General features: G+C 45.2%; 1 protein-coding gene across 5 annotated transcripts in view; it reads right to left on the reverse strand.

The window, feature by feature from the left end:
• The window catches only part of LOC144604575 (receptor-type tyrosine-protein phosphatase T-like), a 607,863-nt gene that overhangs the window by 62,002 nt on the left and 521,814 nt on the right, over window positions 1-24,047 (reverse strand). For 4 of the 5 annotated variants that reach the window (XM_078419171.1, XM_078419169.1, XM_078419173.1 and 1 more), the window contains 2 exons: window positions 22,684-22,719; window positions 11,385-11,572 (listed from right to left, as the gene is read on the reverse strand). In XM_078419171.1, the coding sequence (XP_078275297.1) occupies window positions 11,385-11,572; window positions 22,684-22,719 (224 nt within the window). The remainder of the gene's footprint in view (window positions 1-11,384; window positions 11,573-22,683; window positions 22,720-24,047) is intronic. The other variant, XM_078419174.1, reaches the window with a different exon arrangement.

A 24,047-nucleotide genomic window follows, 5' to 3' on the forward strand; every position in this document is an offset into this window, starting at 1 on the left:
GATCACATTGAATGGCGGTGCTGGCTCGATGGGCCGAATGGCCTCCTCCTGCACCTATTGTCTATTGTCTATTGTCTTTGGAGTGTGGGAGGAAACCGAAGATCTCAGAGAAAACCCACGCATTCACGGGGAGAACGCACAAACTCGGTACAGACAGCGCCTGTAGTCAGGATCGAACCCGGGTCTCCGGAGCTGCAAGCACTCTAAGGCAGCAACTCTACCGCTGCACCACCATGCCGCACTTACAATAGAACGTAGAACAGTACAGCCCAGGAACAGGCCCTTCGGCCCACAATGTCTGTGCCAAACATGATGCCAAGGCCAACATTTACCTGCTTGCACATAACTCATCCCTCCAGTCCCTGCATATCCAAAATTCTTTTCAATGTCACTATCGCATTGTATCAATGCTGTCATCTAATTTCCACCCTTTTCATCTTTTAAACTTGCTGGGAGTAGGGGCTGCCAAACTTACCACTGAACAAAAACATTCCATAGTTTTAGAGGTATAAAAATAATGGAGAATCTTGTAATTATAAAAGATGATTACCACTTCGGGACGGAACAATGGAATATAAATGCCATTCATGGTGTGAGTTCATGGTTCAGGCAGTGAAGAAAATTCTTCAGTCGCTTTCCTCACGGAGCACAATGTTCTTCACCTGAAGCACACACCAGAACATCTACAAAATCTCTTACCTCTAACCTGAACAAAGCATTAGCAGTGGATTGTAGTGCAGATGTTGAAAAGAAGAATGGTCTTAATGAGGAGTAAATTGATTGAGCCGGCTTTAATGATGTAAATTGGAAGCAGGAGCATATCATAAAGGGCGAATCACCATGACAACAGAAAACTCACAAAATTATCCAGCACTGAACTCATCCCCTCAACTGCTGAATAATGTTCTCGATTGTATTGAAGTAAGACAGATACAAACTCTTGAAAAGGAAGAATAGAGTAAAAAACTGTCAATAATACTTTAAAAATTCCTATTATATTGTTCAATCTTTCAGCAAGAAACGTTTATTGATGTCAAGAAATGTCTTCCCAGCAGCACCAATAGTTTTTTAAAATTTTGATGGCATCTTATTGCAAGATATTCAATTGTTATCAGAAGTTAATTTTTCCATTATTGTTCACCGAGGTTCTTTATCACTTGGACTTTTAGCCGAGTCAGCAGATTAAGGACCATTTCTAATTGCTGAGCGCTTCTGTTGTTGTAACCATTGCAAGGTGTGTTGCTGCACCTACTCCATGCGGTGACTGCCATGGGGTTGTACGGTTCATCTGACTGGGATGACTCTTTGAAATTGGACTTCAATCCAAACCATTCATCGAGTCATAGTCATTCAGCACAGAGACTGGCCCTTCAGCACAACTCACCCACACCGACCAAGATCATAATAATAATCATAATCATAATTGTAATTTATTAGCCAAGTATGGCCACGATGTTAGTGCTGGCTCGAAGGGCCGAATGGCCTCCTCCTGCACCTATTGTCTATTGTCTATGTTTTGCACCATATACGAGGAATTTGCTTTGCCATACAGCCATACCAAAAAAGCACCAAGACACACAAATACATAAAAGATTGACGTAAACATCCACCGCAGCAGCTCCTCCACGTTCCCCACTGAGATGGAAGGCAATAAAGTCTTATCTTCTTTCCTCCTTTTCTTCCGCGGTCGGGGCAGTCGAACTATCCGCAGTCGGGGCGATCGAAGCTCCCATGTCGGGGCGATCGAAGCTCCCGCGTTGGGCCGGTCGAAGCTCCCGTGGCTTGGAGCTCCCAAAGTTGGTCTCTAACCAGGGACCGCCAGCTCCACATTGTTCAAGTCCAAGGCAAAGGGATCCACGTGATTCAAGTCAAGTCCCTGGCAAAGGGATGGCCAACTCACGGTGTTAAAGTCCGCAGGCTCCACTGGCTAGAGTTGCCAAGGTCCCAGCAAGAGGCCGGCAGCTCCACGATGTTAGGCCGAAGTGCAGACGGAGATACAACACGGAAAAAGTCTCCGTCGAGGAAGGAGATAACAAACGTTTCCCCCAGCCCCCCCACCACCCCCCACCACCCCCCACATAATACAAAAACTAAAGATAAACTAACACATATATTTCACAACAAACTAAAAACAAAAAAAGAAAGAAAAAGACGAGGCAGACCGTTGGCGAGGCAGCCATCGTGCAGCGCCCCCTGGTGCCCAGTCTAAGCTGTACCATTTGCCTGCGATTGGCCCATATACCTCTGGTCGATTCCTATCCATGTACTTGCCCAAGTGTCTTTTAAACGTCGTTATAGTCCCTGCCTTAACTACTTGTATAGGAAGGAACTGCAGATGCTGGTCTAAACCGAAGATAGATACAAAACGCTGGAGTAACTCAGCGGGGCAGGCAGCATCTCTGGAGAGAAGGAATGGGTGACATTTTTGATCGAGACCCTTCTCCAGACTGAAGAAGGGTCTCGACCCGAAACGCCACCCATTCCTTCTTTCCAGAGATGCTGCCTGTCCCATTCAATATGATCGTGGCTGACCATCCAGAATCAGTACCCCGTTCCTGCTTTCTCCCCATATCCCTTGATTCCGTTAGCCCTAAGAGCTGAATCTAACTCTCTCTTGAACACATCCAGTGAATTGTTGTTCACTATTTCACATATTTCACATCCAGTGAAGTATGGTCTGAGCTGTTACCACACAGGTGTCAAGATGTAGACAGCTGACCGGATAACGCTCCACACACGCACTCTCATATCATATCATATCATATATATACAGCCGGAAACAGGCCTTTTCGGCCCTCCAAGTCCGTGCCACCCAGTGATCCCCGTACATTAACACTATCCTACACCCACTAGCAGCAACTCTACCGCTGCGCTACCGTGCCGCCCATCTCCTCACCTCACCAATACCAAGAGCACAAAGGAGCAGAATTGGACCAATAGTACTAAATGCATAGTTCAATTCAGTTTATTGTCACGTGTACCGAGGTACAGTGAAAAGCTTTTGTTGCGTGCTATCCGGTCGGCAGAAAGACTATGGGCGCTGTCTGTACGGGGTTTGTATGTTCTCCCCGTGACCGCGTGGGTTTTCTCCGAGATCTTTGGTTTCCTCCCACACTCCAAAGACGTGCAGGTGTGTAGGTTAATTGGCCTGGTGTATGTGTAAATTGACCCGAGTGTTTGTAGGGGTAGTGTTAATGTGCGGGGATCGCTGGTCGGTGCGGTCCCGGTGGGCCGAAGGGCCTGTTTCCGTGCTGTATCTCTAAACTAAACTAAACAAAACTAAAAGGACAAGACATGATTACAAATGCCATTTACAATGTACAGGTACATGATGAGGGAAAGGGGCTCACGTTGTCGACCTCCTCGTGGTGAGCCCTGTCAACTGACCTCGGTCAGGCCAACGACAACAAACAGAGACAGCAGAAGCAGAGGCAGAAATAGCAGAAATAACAACGAACAAACAACAACAGTTTGCAGCCCAAATGCAACCTCAGTCGCTGCAGCTTGGCGCCAACCCGGAGCATGCGCTCTTCTTAGGGCGGGCACCTACGGATGTCGAACCGCATGGCATCACCCTGCTGCAGCTGAATGCGGAAGGCCTCACCAAGGCGAAGATCACCATCATTGAACATCTGCCACAGACCCACAAAGTCACTGCAATCCTGCTCTATGAGACTCACCAAAGTGACAGCTCCCACTGAAGACCCCTGGTTCTACCCTGGCCGCCTGCACCGAGAGCCACACACACGGGATCGCCACTCTTGGCTACAGCGCCTGGAGGGCGTTACATAACGTCTGCTGCCTCAAACGCAAGAAGAAGATGGGGGAATAATGCTTAGTGCAAGGTAAAGCCAGCAAAGTCTGAAAATACTTGGCTAGGTTGACAAGACTTTAACCACATGCATTTAGGTTATCTGCGTTACCTAATAGTTCTTTAAACTGGAGAGTTATAAACCTGCAACAAGTTCAAAGCCGCAGCGTGCCTGATTTAATTTTAAGGCCTTTTTGTTCACTGACAAAATCTGAAGAAGGCGATTACAGAAATGTGCTTGCTTGTCAGTGAAAATGAAAGCATTACAGCTACACATTAATCATAGAAGGAGCTCTTCTTAAAAAAAAGATCTATTTGTTTAAAGCTCTTGCATTTTATCTGGACACATCAGAGAAAGTCATCCTACATTTAATATAATCGGACCACACATAATAACGTTTCGCTGCTGGTCGAACCTCCTGGCTATTCTTAGCAAGGAGATCATTATACATTCGGAAATTTCACGAGAAATGCCACTGAAATCATAGAAAATATCACAGTGCAGGGCAGGGCAGGGCAGGGCAGGAGTTACCTGCAGTTTCTCGGCTCTTCAGTCGTGTGCTGGGGAGAGGGAATACGCTTTAGGTCATAAAGTCGTAAGGAATAGGAGTAGAATTAGGCCATTCGGCCCATCAAGTCTACTCTGCCATACAATCATGGCTGGTCTATCTCTCCCTCCTAACCCCATTCTCCTGCCTTCTCCCCATAACCGCTGACACCCGTACTAATCAAGAATCTATCTATCTCTGCCTTAAAAATATCCACTGACTTGGCCTGGAAAGCCTTCTGGAGAAGGAAGAAAAGGCGAAGGGGATGGTAGGGGAGGGAAGTGGGACTAGCTCAATCTGGCAAATTAGTTAACATGGGCGTATTGGGTCGAAGGGCTTGTTTTATTGGTCTCCAGCTCTGTGACCCGAAGACTCAACATTCTGGAATCACTGCCCTTTGCTGCACTGAGGAGACCAAGCCCATGACAGGCAGCTATGTAACCATGTGTTGCTGTTGGTCATCATCAGATCCAGGCTCTGCTCTGAGGTCCTGCACCTTCTGCAACGATCCGTTCCTGTTCCTCGTGAAGCCCCCAGTGCAGAATGGAGAGGAAAACCAAGGTACGTGCAGCCTCTTGAAGAAGGTCTCGACCCGAAACGTCACCCATTCCTTCTCTCCAGAGATGCTGCCTGTCCCGCTGAGTTACTCCGGCATTTTGTGTCTACCTTCGATTTAAACCAGCATCTGCACTTTGTGTCTATCACAAGCCTCTCCAATCTGCACTCGGTGTGTTTTAGTTCAATGAATGTTCAGAGATTTTTTTATACGTCTCACAGGAGTCATGAAAATTGAGAATGATAAATAAGTTTTGGTATCTTTGTCAGTTTCGACCGAAGTCAGAGTGCTGCACCACTCTCCCAAACCCACCAGGGCAAAGCCGGATACAATCGCAATTGTTTACAGACCCATGTGCATCGTGTGAAGGATGTATATGGTCATTATCCTTGTCCCTCAGCTTTATTTTCCAGAGATAATATTGAAGACAATGAAGAGAAGATCGCCACTGGTGAGTTGTATCTGTGTGTAGCTGCATAGCAACCATCTCTGTTGCTACGCAAGGTCACAAATAGAAACAGATACTCAAAATATGATGAGCGTTTTTCGGCACTGGGCCTGCACTCGCTGGAGTTTAGAAGGATGACGGGGGGCCTCATTGAAACGTACAGAATAATAAAAGGCTCGGATAGAGTGGATGTTTCCATTAGTGGGAGAGTCTAGAACTTTTTCAGTCAGAGAGTTGTAAATCTGTGGAATTCTCTGCCTCAGAAGGCAGTGGAGGCCAATTCTCTGAATGCCTTCAAGATAGAGCTCTTAAGGATAGCGGAGTCAGGGGATACGGGGAGACGGCAGGAACGGGGTACTGAGTGAGAATGATCTGCCATGATCACATTGAATAGCGGTGCTGGTTCAAAGGGCCGAATGGCCTCCTCCTGCACCTATTGTCTATTGACTAGAGGTCATAGCCTCAAAATTAAAGGACATTCCTTTAGGAAGGATGAAAGGAGACATTTCTTTGGTCAGAGGGTGGTGAATCTGTGGAGTTCTTTGCCAGAGAAGGCTGCGGAGGCCAAGTCAATTTACTGCTATCACTCATTGCCACTCTCAGAACTCTGGCCTTGAAAATTATATGTCAAGAGCTAATTCCTGCACTTCAATCAGTGGCTGTTATTCCCAATACATAAACAGGCATTTTATTAACATTCACCTGTAGACTTTCTTGGAAGGGGATTGGAAACCTTTTATCATCAGAGACCCACACCACCCCTGGGTAGAGACAGAGGTTATGGGGAGAAGACAGGGGAATGGGGTCAGGAGGGAGAGATAGACCAGCCATGATTGAATGGCAGAGTAGTCAAAGATGGGCCGAATGGTCTAATTCTACTCCAATCACTTATGACCCTATGACCCTGGCCACTCTCTCATCTCTCTGCTACCATCGGGGAGAAGGTACAGGAGCCTGAAAACCGTGACCTCCAGGTTCAAGAACAGCTTCTTCCCAGCAACCATCAGGCTCTCGAACACCGCACAACACTGACCTCAGCAACTGTGGTCTACCATGGCCTGTGCCTTTGGTTGCACTACCGACTTTGTTTCGGCCCTGTTACGGTTACTCAGTATTATGGTTATTCATTCATTGTATTTCTCAACATCTGTGTGTTATTGCATTCACAGATCTGTCAAACATTTGTAAGAAAGAATTTCATTGTTCCGTTGCCTAAACAGTGCAAGTCCTGTCTTATGTTTACAGGTTGCAATCAACAAGGGGTCTTATGTTTGCTGAGTAGTAAATGGAAAAGAAAATCTAAGAAAGACCTGTAAGACACGGTGTGTGGCACAGCGGTAGAGTTGCTGCCTTACAGCAGTTGCAGCACTAGAGACCCGGGTTCAATCCTGACTACGGGTGCTGTCTGTATGGAGTTTGTACGTTCTCCCCGTGACCTGCGTGGGTTTTCTCCAAGAACTTTGGTTTCCTCCCACACTCCAAAGACGTACAGGTTTGTAGGTTGATTGGCTTGGAGTAATTGTAAAACAAATTGTCGCTGGGGTGGGATAGTATTAATGTGCGGGGATCGCTGGTCGGTGCGGACTGTGTCGGACAAATGGCCTTTTTCCGCGCTGTATCTCTAACTAAACTAAACGATGCAAAATACACAGATATAGGAACATTAAATGAATGTTTTTTTTGTTTATCATACATCATCCATGAGCATTGTGTTTATGGAGCTGTGGAGCTGCAGCAAACAAGAATACCATATTTCATTGTCGGTACATTTGCCGATTACACGGTCTTGACTTGAGACGTGAGCAAATGGGACTAGCTGAGACGGGGCATTTTTGTCGGCAGGGAAGAGTTGGGCTGAAGGGCCTGTTTCTGTGCCATGACTCTATGTCTATAAATCATGTTGACATCACACACTGTAACCACTATAATAAGATACCCATGGGCGATTTGATGGTGAATCAGCGGAGTTATTGGAATCAATAATTGATCCACACAATCTACATCATACACAGACACAAAAAGCTTGTGTAACTCAGCGGGACAGGAGAGAAGGAATGGGTGACGTTTCAGATCGAGATCCTGCTTCAGACTCGAACCGAAACATCGCCCATTCCTTCTCTCCAGAGATGCTGCCTGTCCCACTGAGTAACTCCACCATTTTGTGTCTATCTTTGGTTTAAACCAGCATCCGCAGTTCCTTCCTACCCCAATGTGGCTGGCATTTAAAAAATAATTCCTACTGCCTTGCCTTCAGTAATATCACTGTCTCTTTCTGTTGGCATGGGTGAGCTGGGCAGAAGGGTTTGTTTCCATGGTGTGCCACTCTCTGTCTGCAAGTAATTAAAAAATGAACCGATTATTTAAAAAAAATCCTTTTGCATTGTAGTGGTGAAATTACCCTGTCAAATGAAGGTGGAATAGCATTGGCAAAGGTTTCCTCAGGCATTGTGCATGTACGGAGCCTCATAACATCGCCCAGCTCGGATAGATTATGGGGAGAATTGAGACAACATATTCTCTCTCCTCTGTAAGTGGAATAACGAGCAATTGGGCAGCACAAATGTACACTCAATCCCAGCTCATTGTTTTAAAACGAAACCAATTGATATATCATCTCGTATATTGTAGTGCGGACAGGTCATGCATTGTTAGCGCTGATTCATTCACTCGTGCTGTCACGATTCAAGGAGTCAAAATTCTTGACAAATTACAACGTGAATGCTTTGGGTCAATCTTCTGGGATTTCCGACCGAACTGCCATAAACAGGACGTTTCCACGCACTGTTCAAACGTTCAAACTGCGTATTAATCTTTTAAAAGAAAACTCCAGTGCAATTTTAATGTAAATTGATTGATTACATTTTGCCGCACGGCGCATTGCCTGGAGAGCAGGGAAATTGCCTTGGCACTGCGGTGCCAGGTTTTATTATCCCAAAAGCAGTCTTCAGTCGGGAGCTGGGGATGTCAATTTATTCTTAAATGACAGAGAGCTCTAAATGACATTCATTGACTCACATTCACTTATAAACTGTGAGTTCACCTCGAGCAACTTGTGATTCTGTTTGGAAATATACTTGAACACAGGGTATAAAATATAACATTATTTGGAAGTACCGGTATGAAAAAGGTAGCAGTGACTAATTTTAAAATGAGGGATGTAAGCTCGCCCCCTCCATGACACACTGGTCAACCTGAGGAGTACCTTCAGCAACAGACTGGTTCCACCAAGATGCAGCACAGAATGCCACAGGAAATCCTTCAACCCTGTGGATATCAAACTGTACAACTCCTCCCCCTTCTGTCGTGGGGTAGACCGAGACTGACCCCCCCCCCACCCCACCCCCCACCCCAATCTTTGCACATCCCCAATCTATTCCACATCACTTTAAATTCATGTTTCACATATCTTATTGTGTTTTATGAGTGTTGGCAGAATTCAATTTCCCTCCTGGGATAAATAAAGTTCTATCGTATCGTATCGTATCGTATCGTATTGATTCGTAAGTCTTTAGATACAGTCACTGTCTTACCATGTTACTAACCCTGAGGTATCGCCCTGTTAATGTTCTGGTAGAAGTTGTTATTATTTATTAGAAGTTGTTATTAACTAAAAATTCACAAATGCCATAAATGGTCCATCCATCCATCCATCAATATTAATGTCAGTTATTCTTATGATTAATTGTGCATTTGTTGTAGATATAAAGTTGCCGGGACAAATATCATTCCTAGCAGTTGCTGTCTATGGCAGGTCATTGTTCTACAAGCTGCTTAAACTGTTTGTGGGCCTGACTGCCTAACTTACTTAATATATTTTATCTTTTTAGCTTTAGTCATCTTTTGGTATTAAAAATTTTAACAGGCTAGTTTAAAACTTTTTAGAGATGATGTCCTGACAGACACAAGGCACTGAGGGTCATGTGTAACTTAGCCTAACAATTACCGTTGATAATAGTTTCCTGTTGCCGCTATTCAAGAAATATTGCACATCCCCGTTAAACATGCAGCAGATGGTGTTGCCAACAGTAATATCGTGGTGTCCGCATGTCTGTGCTCGATCAGATTTGAGGCAACTAAAGACTTGCTCCGTCAGCAGTACAATACCATATGATACGGTAGAATGTTATTCTATCATATCACATCGTATCGTATTGTACTGGTGGTGGAGCAAGCCTTTACAGTACAAAGCTGAGGTGACACAAGCAGCCAACTGGCCCAGAATCCGCCCAAAAAGGGCGGCACAGTGGTGCAGCGGGTAGAGCTGCTGCCTCACAGCGCCAGTGCCCGGATTCCATCCTAACCTCGGGTACAGACTGTGTGGAGTTTGCACGTTCTCCCTGTGAGCACATGGGTTTCCTCCGGGTGCTCCGGTTTCCTCCCATATCCCAAAGATGTGCGGGTTTGTAGATTAATCGGCCTCTTTAAATTGACCCTGGGGTGCAAGGAGTGGACGTGAAAATGGGATAACATAGAACTAGTGTGAACGGCGATTGATAGTCGGCGTGGACTCAGTGCGTACAAGGGCCCATTCCCATGTTGTATCTTTTAATCAATTGATTAACCAATTGACCAATCAATCGGCCAATTGATCGATCAATCACCCAACCAACCACCCAACCAACCAGCCAACCAATCAATCAATCAATCAATCAATCAATCAATCAATCAATCAATCAATCAATCAATCAATCAATCAATCAATCAATCAATCAATCAATCAATCAATCAATCAATCAATCAATCAATCAATCAATCAATCAATCAATCAATCAATCAATCAATCAATCAATCAATCAATCAATCAATCAATCAATCAATCAATCAATCAATCAATCAATCAATCAATCAATCAATCAACCAACCAACCAACCAATCAATCAATCAATCAATCGACCAACCAATCGATCGACCGATCGATCAATCGATAAATCAATCAAATAGTCAATCAATTAATCAATCAATCAAATAATTAATCCATCCATCACTATTATATGTGATCTGTGGGCGTTGCATCTTTCACCAGTCATGCTCTCCTGTGCAGGTTGTGATTTCTGGGTGTGATATGTGATTTCACACCCACGCTGATGCAATCACAACATTGCAAATGCAACTCATTTGTACAGTTGCTCCTGTGAGAAATATCATGGAGCTGTGATTTCATCAGTTTCTCCACATCTGTCCCTCAAGGCAACATAAAGCTGAAAGCCTCGCACATATTCCACGTATTTCACTTTGTTATCCTGTCCTGGGGGAGTTTACTCCTTGCGGATTGTAACTTATGGATCTTTCATTTTAAGACTGTGCGCTTCACACATCGCGGAAGGAACTCTGATGAATATGAAGACAGACACAAAAAGCTGGAGTAACTCAGAGGCTCAGGCAGCATCTCTGGAGAGAAGGAATAGGTGATGTTTCGGGTCGGGACCCTTCTTCAGACTGAGAGTCAGGGGAGCGGGGAACGAGAGATACAGGACAAATGAATGGAAGATATGCAAAAAGCAAAGATAATCAAGGATAGGTAGAGCCTAAAATGGTCCATTGTTGGTTGTGGGGTAGGTGATAACGAATTATACAGACAGTGAATCTCAACAGAATGACAGTGAAACTAGTACGATGACCAGGGTGTGAGAGGGACGGAGAGAGACGGGATGCAAGGGTGACTTAAAGTTAGAGAAATCAATATTCATACGGTTGGGTTGTAACCCTAACCCAGCCGAACAGTTCCTCCCCCTTCTGTCGTGGGGCAGACTGACTCTCCCTCCCCACCCCCGGTCCCCAATCTTTGCACACCCCCCAAGCCTTTCCACTCATTACTTTAACTTCATGTTTCATGTATCTTGTATTTCCCTCCTGGGATCAATTTCCCTCCTGGGATAAATAAAGTTCTATCGTATTGTATGGTATCATATCGTATGAGTTACTCCAGTTACTCTCCAGTGTTTTGTGTGTGTGGTCCGTTTAAAGCAGCCTCTGCAGTTCCTCCCTCCCCACGCTGTGTGCTGAGTACGCGCGTGGACTCACCTCGTACTCTTCCTTAAAGCCGTACCCTTTCCCACACTTCATCTGCGTGATGTGCTGCAGCAGGTCGGCCACGCGGATAGCCGGCTGGAGCTGTCCAGCCTGATACGTCATCTCCACCGGCTCGCAGTTCCTGTACGAGTGTGTTTGGACAACCCGACTCGGCTGGCTCATCTCGTCCTGGTTGCTGCCTGCAGAAAGAAAACACCTGATCGTTAGAAACCGCAGCCCAATCTCCAAAGTCCAGGCCACAACCACTGTACTTGCACTTCACACCCACCACCCTCATCTTTGGACACCCTGTGCGTAGGGGAAAGGGTGGGGGGGGGCTGAAGATGTCCTGGTTGGGTTGCTCATGGGCCTGGCCAAGCTGGCCATCCGCGAGTCACGGCGCCAGGCGGAAGAGGGCTCTGCCCGAACGGCTGCCTGCCCCTTTTCTGGGGTTACGTCCTTGCCCGGGTGGGGTTAGAGAGGGACCACGCGCTGTCCACGGGCACACTGGGGGGATTTCCGGGATCGCGGGGGGTGGAATGCATCCTCAAGAGAGAGCTAGATCGAGCTCTTAAGGATAGTGGAGTCAGGGGGTATGGGGAGAAGGCAGGAACGGGGTACTGATTGAGAATGATCAGCCATGATCACATTGAATGGCGGTGCTGGCTCGAAGTGCCGAATGGCCTCCTCCTGCACCTATTGTCTATTGTCTATTGTCAATAAGCATGGGGAAATAGTGATTTAAGAATATTTGTACTATTTGTTCTATGGTGGTGTGTTTATTTTGAATAATTTCATATTGTAAATAGTATTGTTAGTATTGTTAGTATTGTAAATCAAACAAAACAAACAAAACCCATCGTCAGTCTGGTTTCAACTCTTTTTGTCAAGTTCCGTTCTATCCTTTACATGGAATGTTCCCACAGATGCACAAAACACACATTCACGTTTGCAAATATTTTCACAAAGATTTGCAGCTAGTTTCATTTAGTTTATTACTGTCATCTGTACCGAGATATGGTAAGAAGCTTTCTTTTTCATGCATGACTGATACAGCATGGAAACAAACCCTTCGGCCCATCAAGTCCACGCTGACCATCGATCACCCGTTCACACTAGTTTTATGTTGTTTGCACTTTCTCATCCACTCCCTACACACTAGGGGGCACTTTACAGAGGGCGCCCTTGGGATGTGGGAGGAAACTGGAGGAAATTCACAGGGTCACAGGGACAACGTGCAAACTCCACACAGACAGCACCCGAGGTCAGGATGGAATCTGGGTCTCTGGCGCTGTGAGGCAGCAGCCCTACCCGCTGCACCATCGTGCCGGCCATTGTGAGATAAAAGATTAAACTGAAGAAAATATCATTTCATTTAATGGGGAAATAATTGATGAGAAGTGGCAACATCTTTCAGACAGCTTCTAGTCTATCTGTTGTTCCAGACAGCCCATCGAGCCCACTCCGCCATTCAATCATGGCTGAAGAAGTTCCTCCTAACCTCCTTTCTAAAAGAGCACTCTTTAATCCTGAGGCTGTGCCCTCTGGTCCTAGACTCTCCATCCAGTGGAAACATCCTCTCCACATCCACTCTATCCAGGTCTTTCATTATTCTGTAAGTTTCAATAAGGTCCCCCCCTCAACCTTCTAAACTCCAGTGAGTAGAGGCCCAGTGTTCGGCACCTTAAGATCATAAAACACTCACAAACGTTCCAAAATATTAACATAATACACTTAAACTACACAGCAAGCAGAACAAAGCTGTACGCTGGAGGCTAATGTGGTTTTAATTCAGATTTCCAGCAGTGCATCAGTTTAATGATCTCTGCACAGTGTGTGTGTAAAGCTGGCTGCAGTACTGATTTGAAGTCACTAGAAGTCACTGTATGACTTAAGAAGCAAGATTACCTTTCAGAAGACAGACACAGAGTGCTGGAGTAACTCAGCGGGTCAGGCACCATCTCTGGAGAACATGGATAGGTGACGTTTCACAGAGTGCTGAAGTAACTCAGCGGGTCAGGCAGCATCTCTGGAGAACACTATCTGCCTGTTGTTTTTTCCATATCCCTCTAAACCTGTCCTGTGCATGTACCTGTCTAAATGTTTCTTAAATGTTGTGATATTCCCTGCCTCAACTACCTCCTCCGGCAGCTCATTCCATGCACCCACCACCCTTTGTGTAGGAAAGAACTTGCCCCTCAGGCTCCTGTTGGGTCTTTCTCCCCTCACCTTAAACCTAAGTCCTCTGGTTCTTCTTTGGAAGGTGCCTGATATTTAAAAATTGCCGTCCTCAGCAAACGATTCTCCCGGTACACATGTTTAAAAAGCAACGGACAAAGTATCATCCTAGTCAACATAAACCTACATATTTTTAGTCAGTAACATTTCTGCCATGTTAATATTAACTAATTCATACTGTGTGGGTTTCCAGCAGTTTCTAAGTTACTTCATGATGAGAATAATTCAAAGGCAGTGAAGTAGAACAACACTTGTGAGCATGGTGCCAATTCACGTTGCATTGGGAGATGTTTAAACGGATGATATCCGGGCATGGACACATGTGTAAATAATGATGCATCTCACTCCCTCTGAGCAGAACGTTACCCAGGCATGGAATATGCTTTATTATTTATATAAAGCATAAATATTTTAATGCTTTATTCTTAATTGTTAACTGTATGATTGTGTTGTCATTTGTGAGCGGAAAACCAAGTCACATTCCTTGTATATGCGTACTTGGTCAATAAACTCATTCATTCATTCATTCATTAATACGTTGTGACATTAATTAACTGGCATTTAAATCGAGGAGGGGGGGGGGAGGGGTTCAAGACCTGGGGAACAGGCCTGATCACTATCTCACTGAGCCATGAAGAATTGATTTATTATAGTCACAGATACCAACATGCAGCAAAAAGGTTTAGTGAGCATGCTATCTGTCAAAGCAAATCATGCCATGCATGGGTACAATCAAGCCATGCACAAGTACTACAGGTCTTGCAACGAGAAAAGGCTGCAGAATATTGTCTGACAACATTGCAATGTTATAGCTAGAGAGAAAAGTGCAAGGTCCACAATGAGGTTGGCTGGAAGATCAGGACTGCGTCTGAAGAAGGATCTCGACCCGAAACATCACCCATTCCTTCTCCCCAGAGATGCTGCCTGTCCCGCTGAGTCACTCCACTATTTTGTGTCTAGATCGGGATTCACCCTGGCTTAGGGGAGGGGAGTGTGATTCAGTAGTCTCGATAAACGTGGGCCAGAAGTTGATGAATCAGGTGGTGGGTACTTTTGTATCTTTTGCCCGATGGGAGAGGGGAGAAGATGGACTGACCAAGGTGAAAATGGTCCTTCATTATGTTGAGGACACAGTAACTCAGCGGGTCAGGCAGCATCTGTGGAGAACATGGATAGGTGACGTTTCACAGAGTGCTGGAGTAACTCAGTGGGTCAGGCAGCATCTGTGGAGAACATGGATAGGTGACGTTTCACAGAGTGCTGGAGTAACTCAGCAGGTCAGGCAGCATCTCTGGAGAACATGGATAGGTGACATTTCACAGAGTGCTGGAGTAACTCAGTGGGTCAGGCAGCATCTGTGGAGAACATGGATAGGTGACGTTTCACAGAGTGCTGGAGTAACTCAGCAGGTCAGGCAGCATCTCTGGAGAACATGGATAGGTAACCTTTCGGGTCACATCAGGTCATAAATGATAGGAGTCGAATTGGGCCATTCGGCCTCTTAAGTCTACACCTCCATTCAATCATGGCTGATCTATCTCTCCCTCCTAACCCCATTCTCCTGCCTTCTCCCCATAACCTCTGACATGTGCTGTGGCCCTTCTTCAGACTGAAGACATATGTTCCTTCATCATGTTGGCTGCTTACCCGAGGCAGCGTGAAGTATAGATGGAATCAATGGTGGGGAGTGTGGTGTGTGTGATGGGCTGGGCCATGTCTGCAACTCTCTGCAATTTCTTGCAGTCTTGGGCAGAGCTGTCTTGAGCAGAGCCTTTCCAGAGGTAAGGAACATTGCAAATATGTTGGGTTTGGGCATTGTTAAATTGCTGCAGAACTCTTTGCCCATTCCCATGGAAACAGGCTTGACATCCTTCAGCAATGGAGAGACTTGGAACAAAAACATGCATTCATTGAAACCTTGCTGAGTCCCTGCTGCCAAGCATGTCGTTTACGTGGCTGAGATTGTGGATGGAGGCAGCAAAGAACAATTACTGGAATTATCAGGGACTGTGAGACATGAATGGCCCACAGGAGCCCGCGGTGTAAATCAGTTAGGAGCAAAGGAAGCGGGTTTTACCGATCAATGTTGCTGCTAGTTTTCTACGGCAATTTAAAACATTGCTGGAAGATGGGGAATTATCTACACCAATTGTAAAACTCCATTAATTTAAATGAACCATCACGCGTGCAACTGCCATGTAAATCCATCTTCCCAATAAATGAACCCAGTTCATTGGAAGTGTCAGGTAATCTCCCTGCTCATCTGTAGAAATGAGCTGAAAGCTGTCATGCCTGAGCTAATCGCACACAATCCTCTTTGAAATGCCCTCAGTTCAATATTTTTTAATACTGATGACATTAGCCCAAAATTCACCAGGGTGTTACCTGGGCTTGAGTTATATTATTCCATGTTATGCATATATGATATATAACACCATATATCATGTTATGCCATATAATATATAGTATCTATATAATAGAATATGTGGTGTGGGAAAGAATTGCAAATGTTGGGTTAAATCGAAGGTAGACACAAAATGCTGGAGTAACTCAGCGGGTCAGGCAGCATCTCTGGAGAGAAGGAATGGGTGACGTTTTGGATCAAGACCCTTCTTCAGACTGATGTCAGGGGAGTGGGCGGGACAGAGATAGAACGTAGTCGGAGACAATAAGACGGGAATGCATCCTTAATAAGGATTGTATTATAGTTATTTGAAAATTTGGTGTCTTAGATAATTTGGTGATTTTGTATTATCATGGTGGGTGTGTTACCATGGTTTTTGTTTCTAAATATTATTTTGCATCGTAATTGAATAAATTATGTTTGATTAAAAAAAAAGGAAACCTACACAGTTATAGAGAGAATATGCAAACTCCACACAGACAGCATACGAGGTCAGGATCGAACCCATGTCTCTGCTGCTATGGTATCATAGGGGATATATGGGGCATACAAACTAGTTTAGATTAGTTTAGAGATACAGCGCAGAAACTAGCCCTTCAGCCAACCAAGTCCGCGCCGACCAGCGATCCCCGCACATTAACACTATCCTACACACACTAGGGACAATTTACACATACACCAAGCCAATTAACCAACAAATCTGTACGTCTTTGGAGTGTGGGAAGAAACTGAAGATCTCGGAGAAAACCCATGCAGGTCACAGGGGAGAACGTACAAACTCCGTACAGACAGCACCCGCAGTCGGGATGGAACCCGGGTCTCCGGCGCTGCATTCGCTGTAAGGCAGCAACTCTACCGCTGCACCACCGTGCCAATGAGAGCTAACTGCTTCACACAATTTCACACTAGTTCACATAATTTCTCCCACACTGCTGTAATGGGATTACTGTATTTTAAGAGTAGTTATTGATGTCAATTTAATTGAATGACAAATGATCTATTTAAGCATAATTTTTTTTCTATTATTGCATCACCTTTGTTTCACAAGTCACCACATCTCTGAAAGGAACGATGATAAAGATTTACATCAAACCAATTGGACAAGGACAAATGTAAATCATTTTTAAGATCAAAATTTTCAAAACACTTCTATTAAGGCAATAATCATGTCCTAAAATGAAATGATTAGCAAATTATCAGTGCCCTTGGCAATACTCCATTAATTTCCACATTAATTATTATAAGTGTTAAAACTAATTCTCAGGAAATGACGATCTTATTATTTTGGAAATAAAATATGTCCGGTATAACTTGGAAGATTACCGAATAGGTTTTGCAATATTTTTAGTATTCTGTTTTCATATAGGACATAATATAATTGTGTGCGGTTTTGATCTCCCAATTTGAGGAAGGACATTCTTGCTATTGAGGGTGTGCAGCGTAGGTTCACCAGGTTAATTCCCGGGATGGCAGGACTGACGTATGGTGAAAGAATGGGTCAACTGGGCTTGTATTCACTGGAATTTAGAACGAGAGGGGATCTGATAGAAACATATAAAACTCTTAAGGGATTGGACAGGCTAGATGCAGGAAAAATGTTCCCGATTTTGGGGGGGTCCAGAACCAGGGGCCACAGTTTAAGAATAAGGGGTCGGCCATTTAGGACTGAGATCAGGAAAAACCTTTTCACCCAGAGAGTTGTGAATCTGTGGAATTCTCTGCCACAGAAGGCAGTGGAGGCCAATTCACTGGATGTTTTCAAAAGAGAGTTGAATATAGCTCTTAGGGCTAACGGAATCAAGGGATATGGGGAGAAGTTAGGAACAGGGTACTGATTTTGGATGATCAGCCATAATCATATTGAATGGCGGTGCTGGCTCGAAAGGCCGAATGGTTACTCCTGCACATATTATCTATGTTCCCAGGACCAAGGATTACACTAAACTGATAAATAAGCATTGTTGTGCCAACACAGGTCCTGAATGTATTGACCAGAATATATTCTTTGTCATTTTAATAATGTGCAAATGTAACATAGCAGTTAAACTGGGAATATATTTGTTGTGAATATTTTATTATGTGTCACTACTCATGTGTGAGGTTGTGGGAGCTGGTGCATTTCCTGCACGATGGTGATAATGTTGTCAGCTGGGCATTACTCTCCCTGGCAGTCAGATTGCCAACACTGTAAAACAGCAGTGAGAAATGAGGGCCAACTCAATCATGGCGTGTGAAGAACGCATCAGAGAATTAGTACTGGTTGGGAAACAATGTTAACCTGCTCAGTCACTGTTACGTGACCTCTTCCCGGGTGCACAGATAAGCTCCTCACCGAAGATAGACACAAGATGCTGGAGTAACTCAGCGGGTCAGGCAGCATCTCTGGAGAGAAGGAATGGGTGACGTTTCGGATCGAGACCCTTAAAGGGCCTGTCCCAGTTACGCAATTTTTAAGGCGACTGTCAAAGTCGTAGCAGATCGACGAAATTTTCTTTTACCCTAGGACAATGACCACGACAATGCCGAGTCAGGTCGATACAAGTTACTTTTTTTGTGAAACTAGCACCTGGCTAAGAGATTACACCGTCTTCGGAAACATCGCAAAATTCCCACGCTTACCTGACCGTCAAACTGTCGCCTCCAATCTACCCGTCAAATGTCCTGACGGTAAATAAATGGGTTAAACAAAACTATCTTCTGGTTTCTTCAAATGCCTTTTCTTAATTTAATATTACGTGCTTCTAAATGCATCTGCGACAACCTAGCAAACCTGGGGACAGCGTGCGACAGACAGCGCCCGCAATAAGCAGCGATACCTGGCCACAAGCCAGCTGTCGGCAAGAAATTTCTAGCAGGTATATTTTTCCGCGACGCGCCGAGATCCGCTACGATTCATTGAAGACGCCTCACGATCATGCCCGCGACACCCCGGCAAACGTTCGGTGACAGCCTAGTCACCAGCAGTCACCTTAAAGTCGCCTAATTGGGACAGGCCCTTAAGGGTCTCCCCCAACATGGGGAACATGTTTCCTGCATCTAGCCTGTCCAATCCCTTAAGAATTTTATATGTTTTTATAAGATTCCCTCTCATCCTTCTAAATTCCCGTGAATACAAACCCAGTCAATCCATTCTTTCATCATATGTCAGTCCCGCCATCCCGGGAATTAACCTGGTGAACCTACGCTGCACTCCCTCAATAGCAAGAATGTCCTTCCTCAAATTAGGAGACCAAAACCGCACACAATTATAATATGTCCTATATAAAAACAGAATAGTAAAAATATTGCAAAACCTATTCGGTAATCTTCCAAGCTATACCCGACTTATTTTACTTCCCAAAGTAATAAGATCATCATCTACCGAGAATTAGTTTTTGAGAAAGAATGGGTGACGTTTCGTGTTGCGATCCTTAAGGGACTCGACCTGAAGCATCACCCATTCCTTCTCTCCAGAGATGCTGCCTGTCCCGTTGCGTTACCCCACCATTTTGTGTCTATCTTCAGTTTGAACCAGCATCTGCAGTTCCTTCGTACACTAATCTCACTGATTCCCTGTGCAAGTCATGGTCATTTTGATCCTCATAGAACAGGAAACAGGACGAGACTCCTCGGCCAACAATCAGTGGGTTTAGGTTATTGTCACATGCACCGGATGGTGAATCTGTGGAATTCTTTGCCACAGACGGCTTTGGAGGCCAAGTCAGTGGATATTTTAAGTCAGAGATAGATAGATTCTTGATCAGTACGGGTGTCAAGGGTTATGGGGAGAAGGCAGGAGAATGGGGTTAGGAGGGAGAGATGGATCAGCCACGATTGAATGGTGGAGTAGACTTGTTGGGCCGAATGGCCTAATTCTACTCCTATTCCTTGTGATCTTATGGCCGAGATACAGAGAAAAGCTTTTTGTTGCGTGCTAACCAGTCAGCAGAAAGACAATACATGATTACAGTCAATCCATTTACAGCGTACAGATACATGAAAAGGGAATAACGTTTAGTGCCAGGTAAAGCCAGCAAAGTCCGGTCAAGGATAGTCCGAGGGTCATCAGAGATGTAGATTGTGGGGAACAAAGAAATGGCAGACGAGTTAAACCGTTACTTTGGATCTGTCTTCACTGAGGAAGATACACACAATCTCCCAAATGTTCTAGGGGCCGGAGAACCTAGGGTGATGGAGGAACTGAAGGAAATCCACATTAGGCAGGAAATGGTTTTGGGTAGACTGATGGGACTGAAGGCTGATAAATCCCTATGGCCTGATGGTCTGCATCCCAGGGTACTTAAGGAGGTGGCTCTAGAAATAGTGGAAGCATTGGAGATCATTTTTCAATGTTCTACAGATTCAGGATCAGTTCCTGTGGATTGGAGGATAGCAAATGTTATCCCACTTTTTAAGAAAGGAGGGAGAGAGAAAACGGGTAATTATAGACCAGTTAGTCTGACATCAGTGGTGGGGAAGATGCTGGAGTCAATTATAAAAGACGAAATTGCTGAGCATTTGGATAGCAGTAACAGGATCATTCCGAGTCAGCATGGATTTACGAAGGGGAAATTGTGCTTGACAAATCTACTGGAATTTTTTGAGGATGTAACTAGGAAAATTGACAAGGGAGAGTCAGTGGACGTGGTGTACCTCGACTTTCAGAAAGCCTTCGACAAGGTCCCACATAGGAGATTAGTGGGCAAAATTAGGGCACATGGTATTGGGGGTAGGGTACTGACATGGATAGAAAATTGGTGGAGGCCAGTTCGTTGGATGCTTTCAAGAGAGAGCTGGATAGAGCTCTTAAGGATAGCGGAGTGAGGGGGTATGGGGAGAAGGCAGGAACGGGGTACTGATTGAGAGTGATCAGCCATGATCGCATTGAATGGCGGTGCTGGCTCGAAGGGCTGAATGGCCTACTCCTGCACCTATTGTCTATTGTCTATTGTCTAAATCTGCCAGGCCTGATTTCCCACACCTATTTCCACGCTGCATCTGGAGACTAAACTAAACTGAAACTAAGCACAGGAGAGGATTTTGAAAGTACAGTCATGCTCCCCCCGAATGCAAAGATGGAACGGATTAACAGTGGCTCAGAGACTGGCTATTGTCTCCTGCATCCACTGATTGCCTCCGGGCGATTGTTCCTAATAGCTTCTTGCACAGCTGTGGTGCGGTTGTTATTGTTGAGACACTGAAGGCATATTAAGGACTGACTTCAATAGGCAGCAGGATGAAAGAAAATGAATGTTGCCCACGAGGACACTTGAGAACACTCAGTGGGAAGACAGCGGATGAAAACCATGGCAGGAATATCATTCAAACCAAATCCACTTCCACAAAGAGCAGGATTGAGGTTAGTTTATTGATCCAGCCTGGAATCACTCCCTGCACACGAGGGGCGATGTACAGAGGGGCCGATTAACCAACAAACCCGCACGTCTTTGGGATGTGGGAGGGAACCGGAGCGCCCTGAGGGAAACCCACCCACTCACAGGGAGAACGGGCAAACTCCACACAGACAGCACCCAAAGTCAGGATCGAACCCCGGTCTCTGGGGCTGTGAGGCAGTGGCTCTACCCGCTGTGCCACTGTGTCGCTGAGCAACAGTAGGCAATATGTTTTAATAGCTGCAGATGGCATGTGAATGCAAAGCAAAAGGTCGACCATGGAAGGGGACAATGCACCGCTATCGACAGTCTCCAACTTCAAGCAATATCCGCATCATGCTTCCGTCAGCGGTAATGCATTGAGTGCAGCGGGTAGAGCCGCTGCCTCACAGCGCCCGAGACCCAGGTTCAATCCTGACCTTGGCTGTTGTCTGTGTGGAGTTTGCATGTTCGCCCTGCGTTTCCTCCGGGTGTTCCTGTTTCCTCCCACATCCCCAAAGACATGTGGGTTTGTTGGTTAATCGGCCTGATGTCAATTGCCCCTAGGGGGTGTCGGGAGTGGATGAGAAAGTGGGCTAACATAGAACTAGTGTGAACGAGCGATCGATGGCCAATGTGGACATGGGGGCTGAAGGGCCTGATTCCCTGCTATACTGAAGGGCCTGATTCCCTGCTATACTGAAGGGCCTGATTCCCTGCTATACTGAAGGGCCTAATTCCCTGCTATACTGAAGGGCCTGATTCCCTGCTATACTGAAGGGCCTGATTCCCTGCTATACTGAAGGGCCTGATTCCCTGCTATACTGAAGGGCCTGATTCCCTGCTATACTGAAGGGCCTGATTCCCTGCTATACTGAAGTGTGCCCTGCTCACAAGCACCACTTTCACTTTCTCTTTGCCAGTTATTGGGAAATGCATCAGTAATTATTTGATCATTCATCAGAATGAAGTGTGTCCCTTTTTTAGTTTCCATCTGTCTGTGTGATTGTTAGAATGATAAATGTTAAAAATGCAACCAAATAGATTTTATGTGGACACCATAAAAAAACGTTCACACTGACGAATGAGGAAAGATAAATTACATAATACGCTGAAGTTTTCTATGTTAATCTTCAGTGTAAACCAACATCTGCAGTTCCTTCTAACACATTCCGTGTGTACCTTTATAGTTCACTAGTACCTTGCCCCTGAGATGTATTTCAGTGACTTTGCTTGCTATACATTTACCACAATAATTATCAATTGTATTTAGGATACAGCTTTCAAACAAGGATTAAGTAATGGAGCATTATCTTACCCAGCGCGGCATTCGGAGTGACCTGGTCTGCTGGTACTGAATTCCACCGATTCGTTGAAAACCCAGAACAGAGGAAGAAGATAATTAGTATAAGAAAATAACTGCAGATGCTGGTACAAATCGAAGGTATTTATTCACAAAATGCTGGAGTAACTCAGCAGGTCAGGCAGCATCTCAGGAGAGAAGGAATGGGCGATGTTTCGGGTCTGAAGAAGGGTCTTGACCCGAAACGTCGCCCATTCCTTCTCTCCTGAGATGCTGCCTTACCTGCTGAGTTACTCCAGCATTTTGTGAATAAGAAGATAATTACTTTCATTTCTTTAATCTTAATATTTTCTTTCAATTAATTTCTATCACTTAAATGCTTCGGTAAAGCGAATATGTTTTGTTTGATATTTTTTTAAATGATGTCATTCCTTTTGAGTTGCCTTATGGAGTGTCTGATCATCAGGGATATTTCTGATCGGTCATGGTGTCGCAGCGGTAGAGTTGCTGCCTTACAGCGAATGCAGCGGGTGCTGTCTGTACGGAGTTTGTACGTTCTCCCCGTGACCTGCGTGGGTTTTCTCTGAGATCTTCGGTTTCCTCCCACACTCCAAAGATTTTCAGGTTTGTAGGTTAATTGGCTTGGTAAATGTAAAAATTGTTCCTAGTGGGTGTAGGATGGTGTTAATGTGCGGGGATCGCTGATCGGCGCGGACCCGGTGGGCCGAAGGGCCTGTTTCCACGCTGTATCTCTAAACTAAAACTAAAAAACTAAACAGAGTTGACGGGACTTTAGCAGCAAGGAGCCACCATCAGGCATCGGGGTTGGTGGTGAATACGGACCGTGGGAGCTACTGTAGGGAGATGAAAGCGAGAGATTAGCATCTCTGAAGAGAAGGAATTGGTGACGTTTTGGGTGGAGAGCCTTCTTCAGACTCTGAGCGTCACCCATTCCTTCTCTCCAGAGATGCTGCCTGACCCGCTGAGGTACTCCAGCATTCTGTGTCTATCTTCAGTTTCAACCAGCATCTGAAGTTCCTGCCTACACGTTTACTCTGACTGCCCGTTCCTTTTCGACTTTAACAACATTGATGGGTATTTCCAACAACCTCTGCTTTGCATCAATGCTACTAAAATGTCTCTTAAATGTCACTCTCATACCTGCCTCAGGTACCACCCTGTGATGTGTTGCCAGGGGTGCCGGTGGAGGCAGATATGATAGGGGCATTTAAAAGGCATTTGGATAGGCAGGGAATGGAGGGGTATGGATTACGTGCAAGATTACCGAATAGTGAAAGGCTACAATAGTTTATTTTGGTTTAGATAGAGTGGATGTGGAGAGGATGTTTGCACTAGTGGGAGAGTCTACGACTAGAGGT

Source organism: Rhinoraja longicauda, chromosome 22 (assembly GCF_053455715.1).
Source record: "Rhinoraja longicauda isolate Sanriku21f chromosome 22, sRhiLon1.1, whole genome shotgun sequence".
Taxonomy (NCBI): Eukaryota; Metazoa; Chordata; class Chondrichthyes; order Rajiformes; family Arhynchobatidae; genus Rhinoraja; species Rhinoraja longicauda.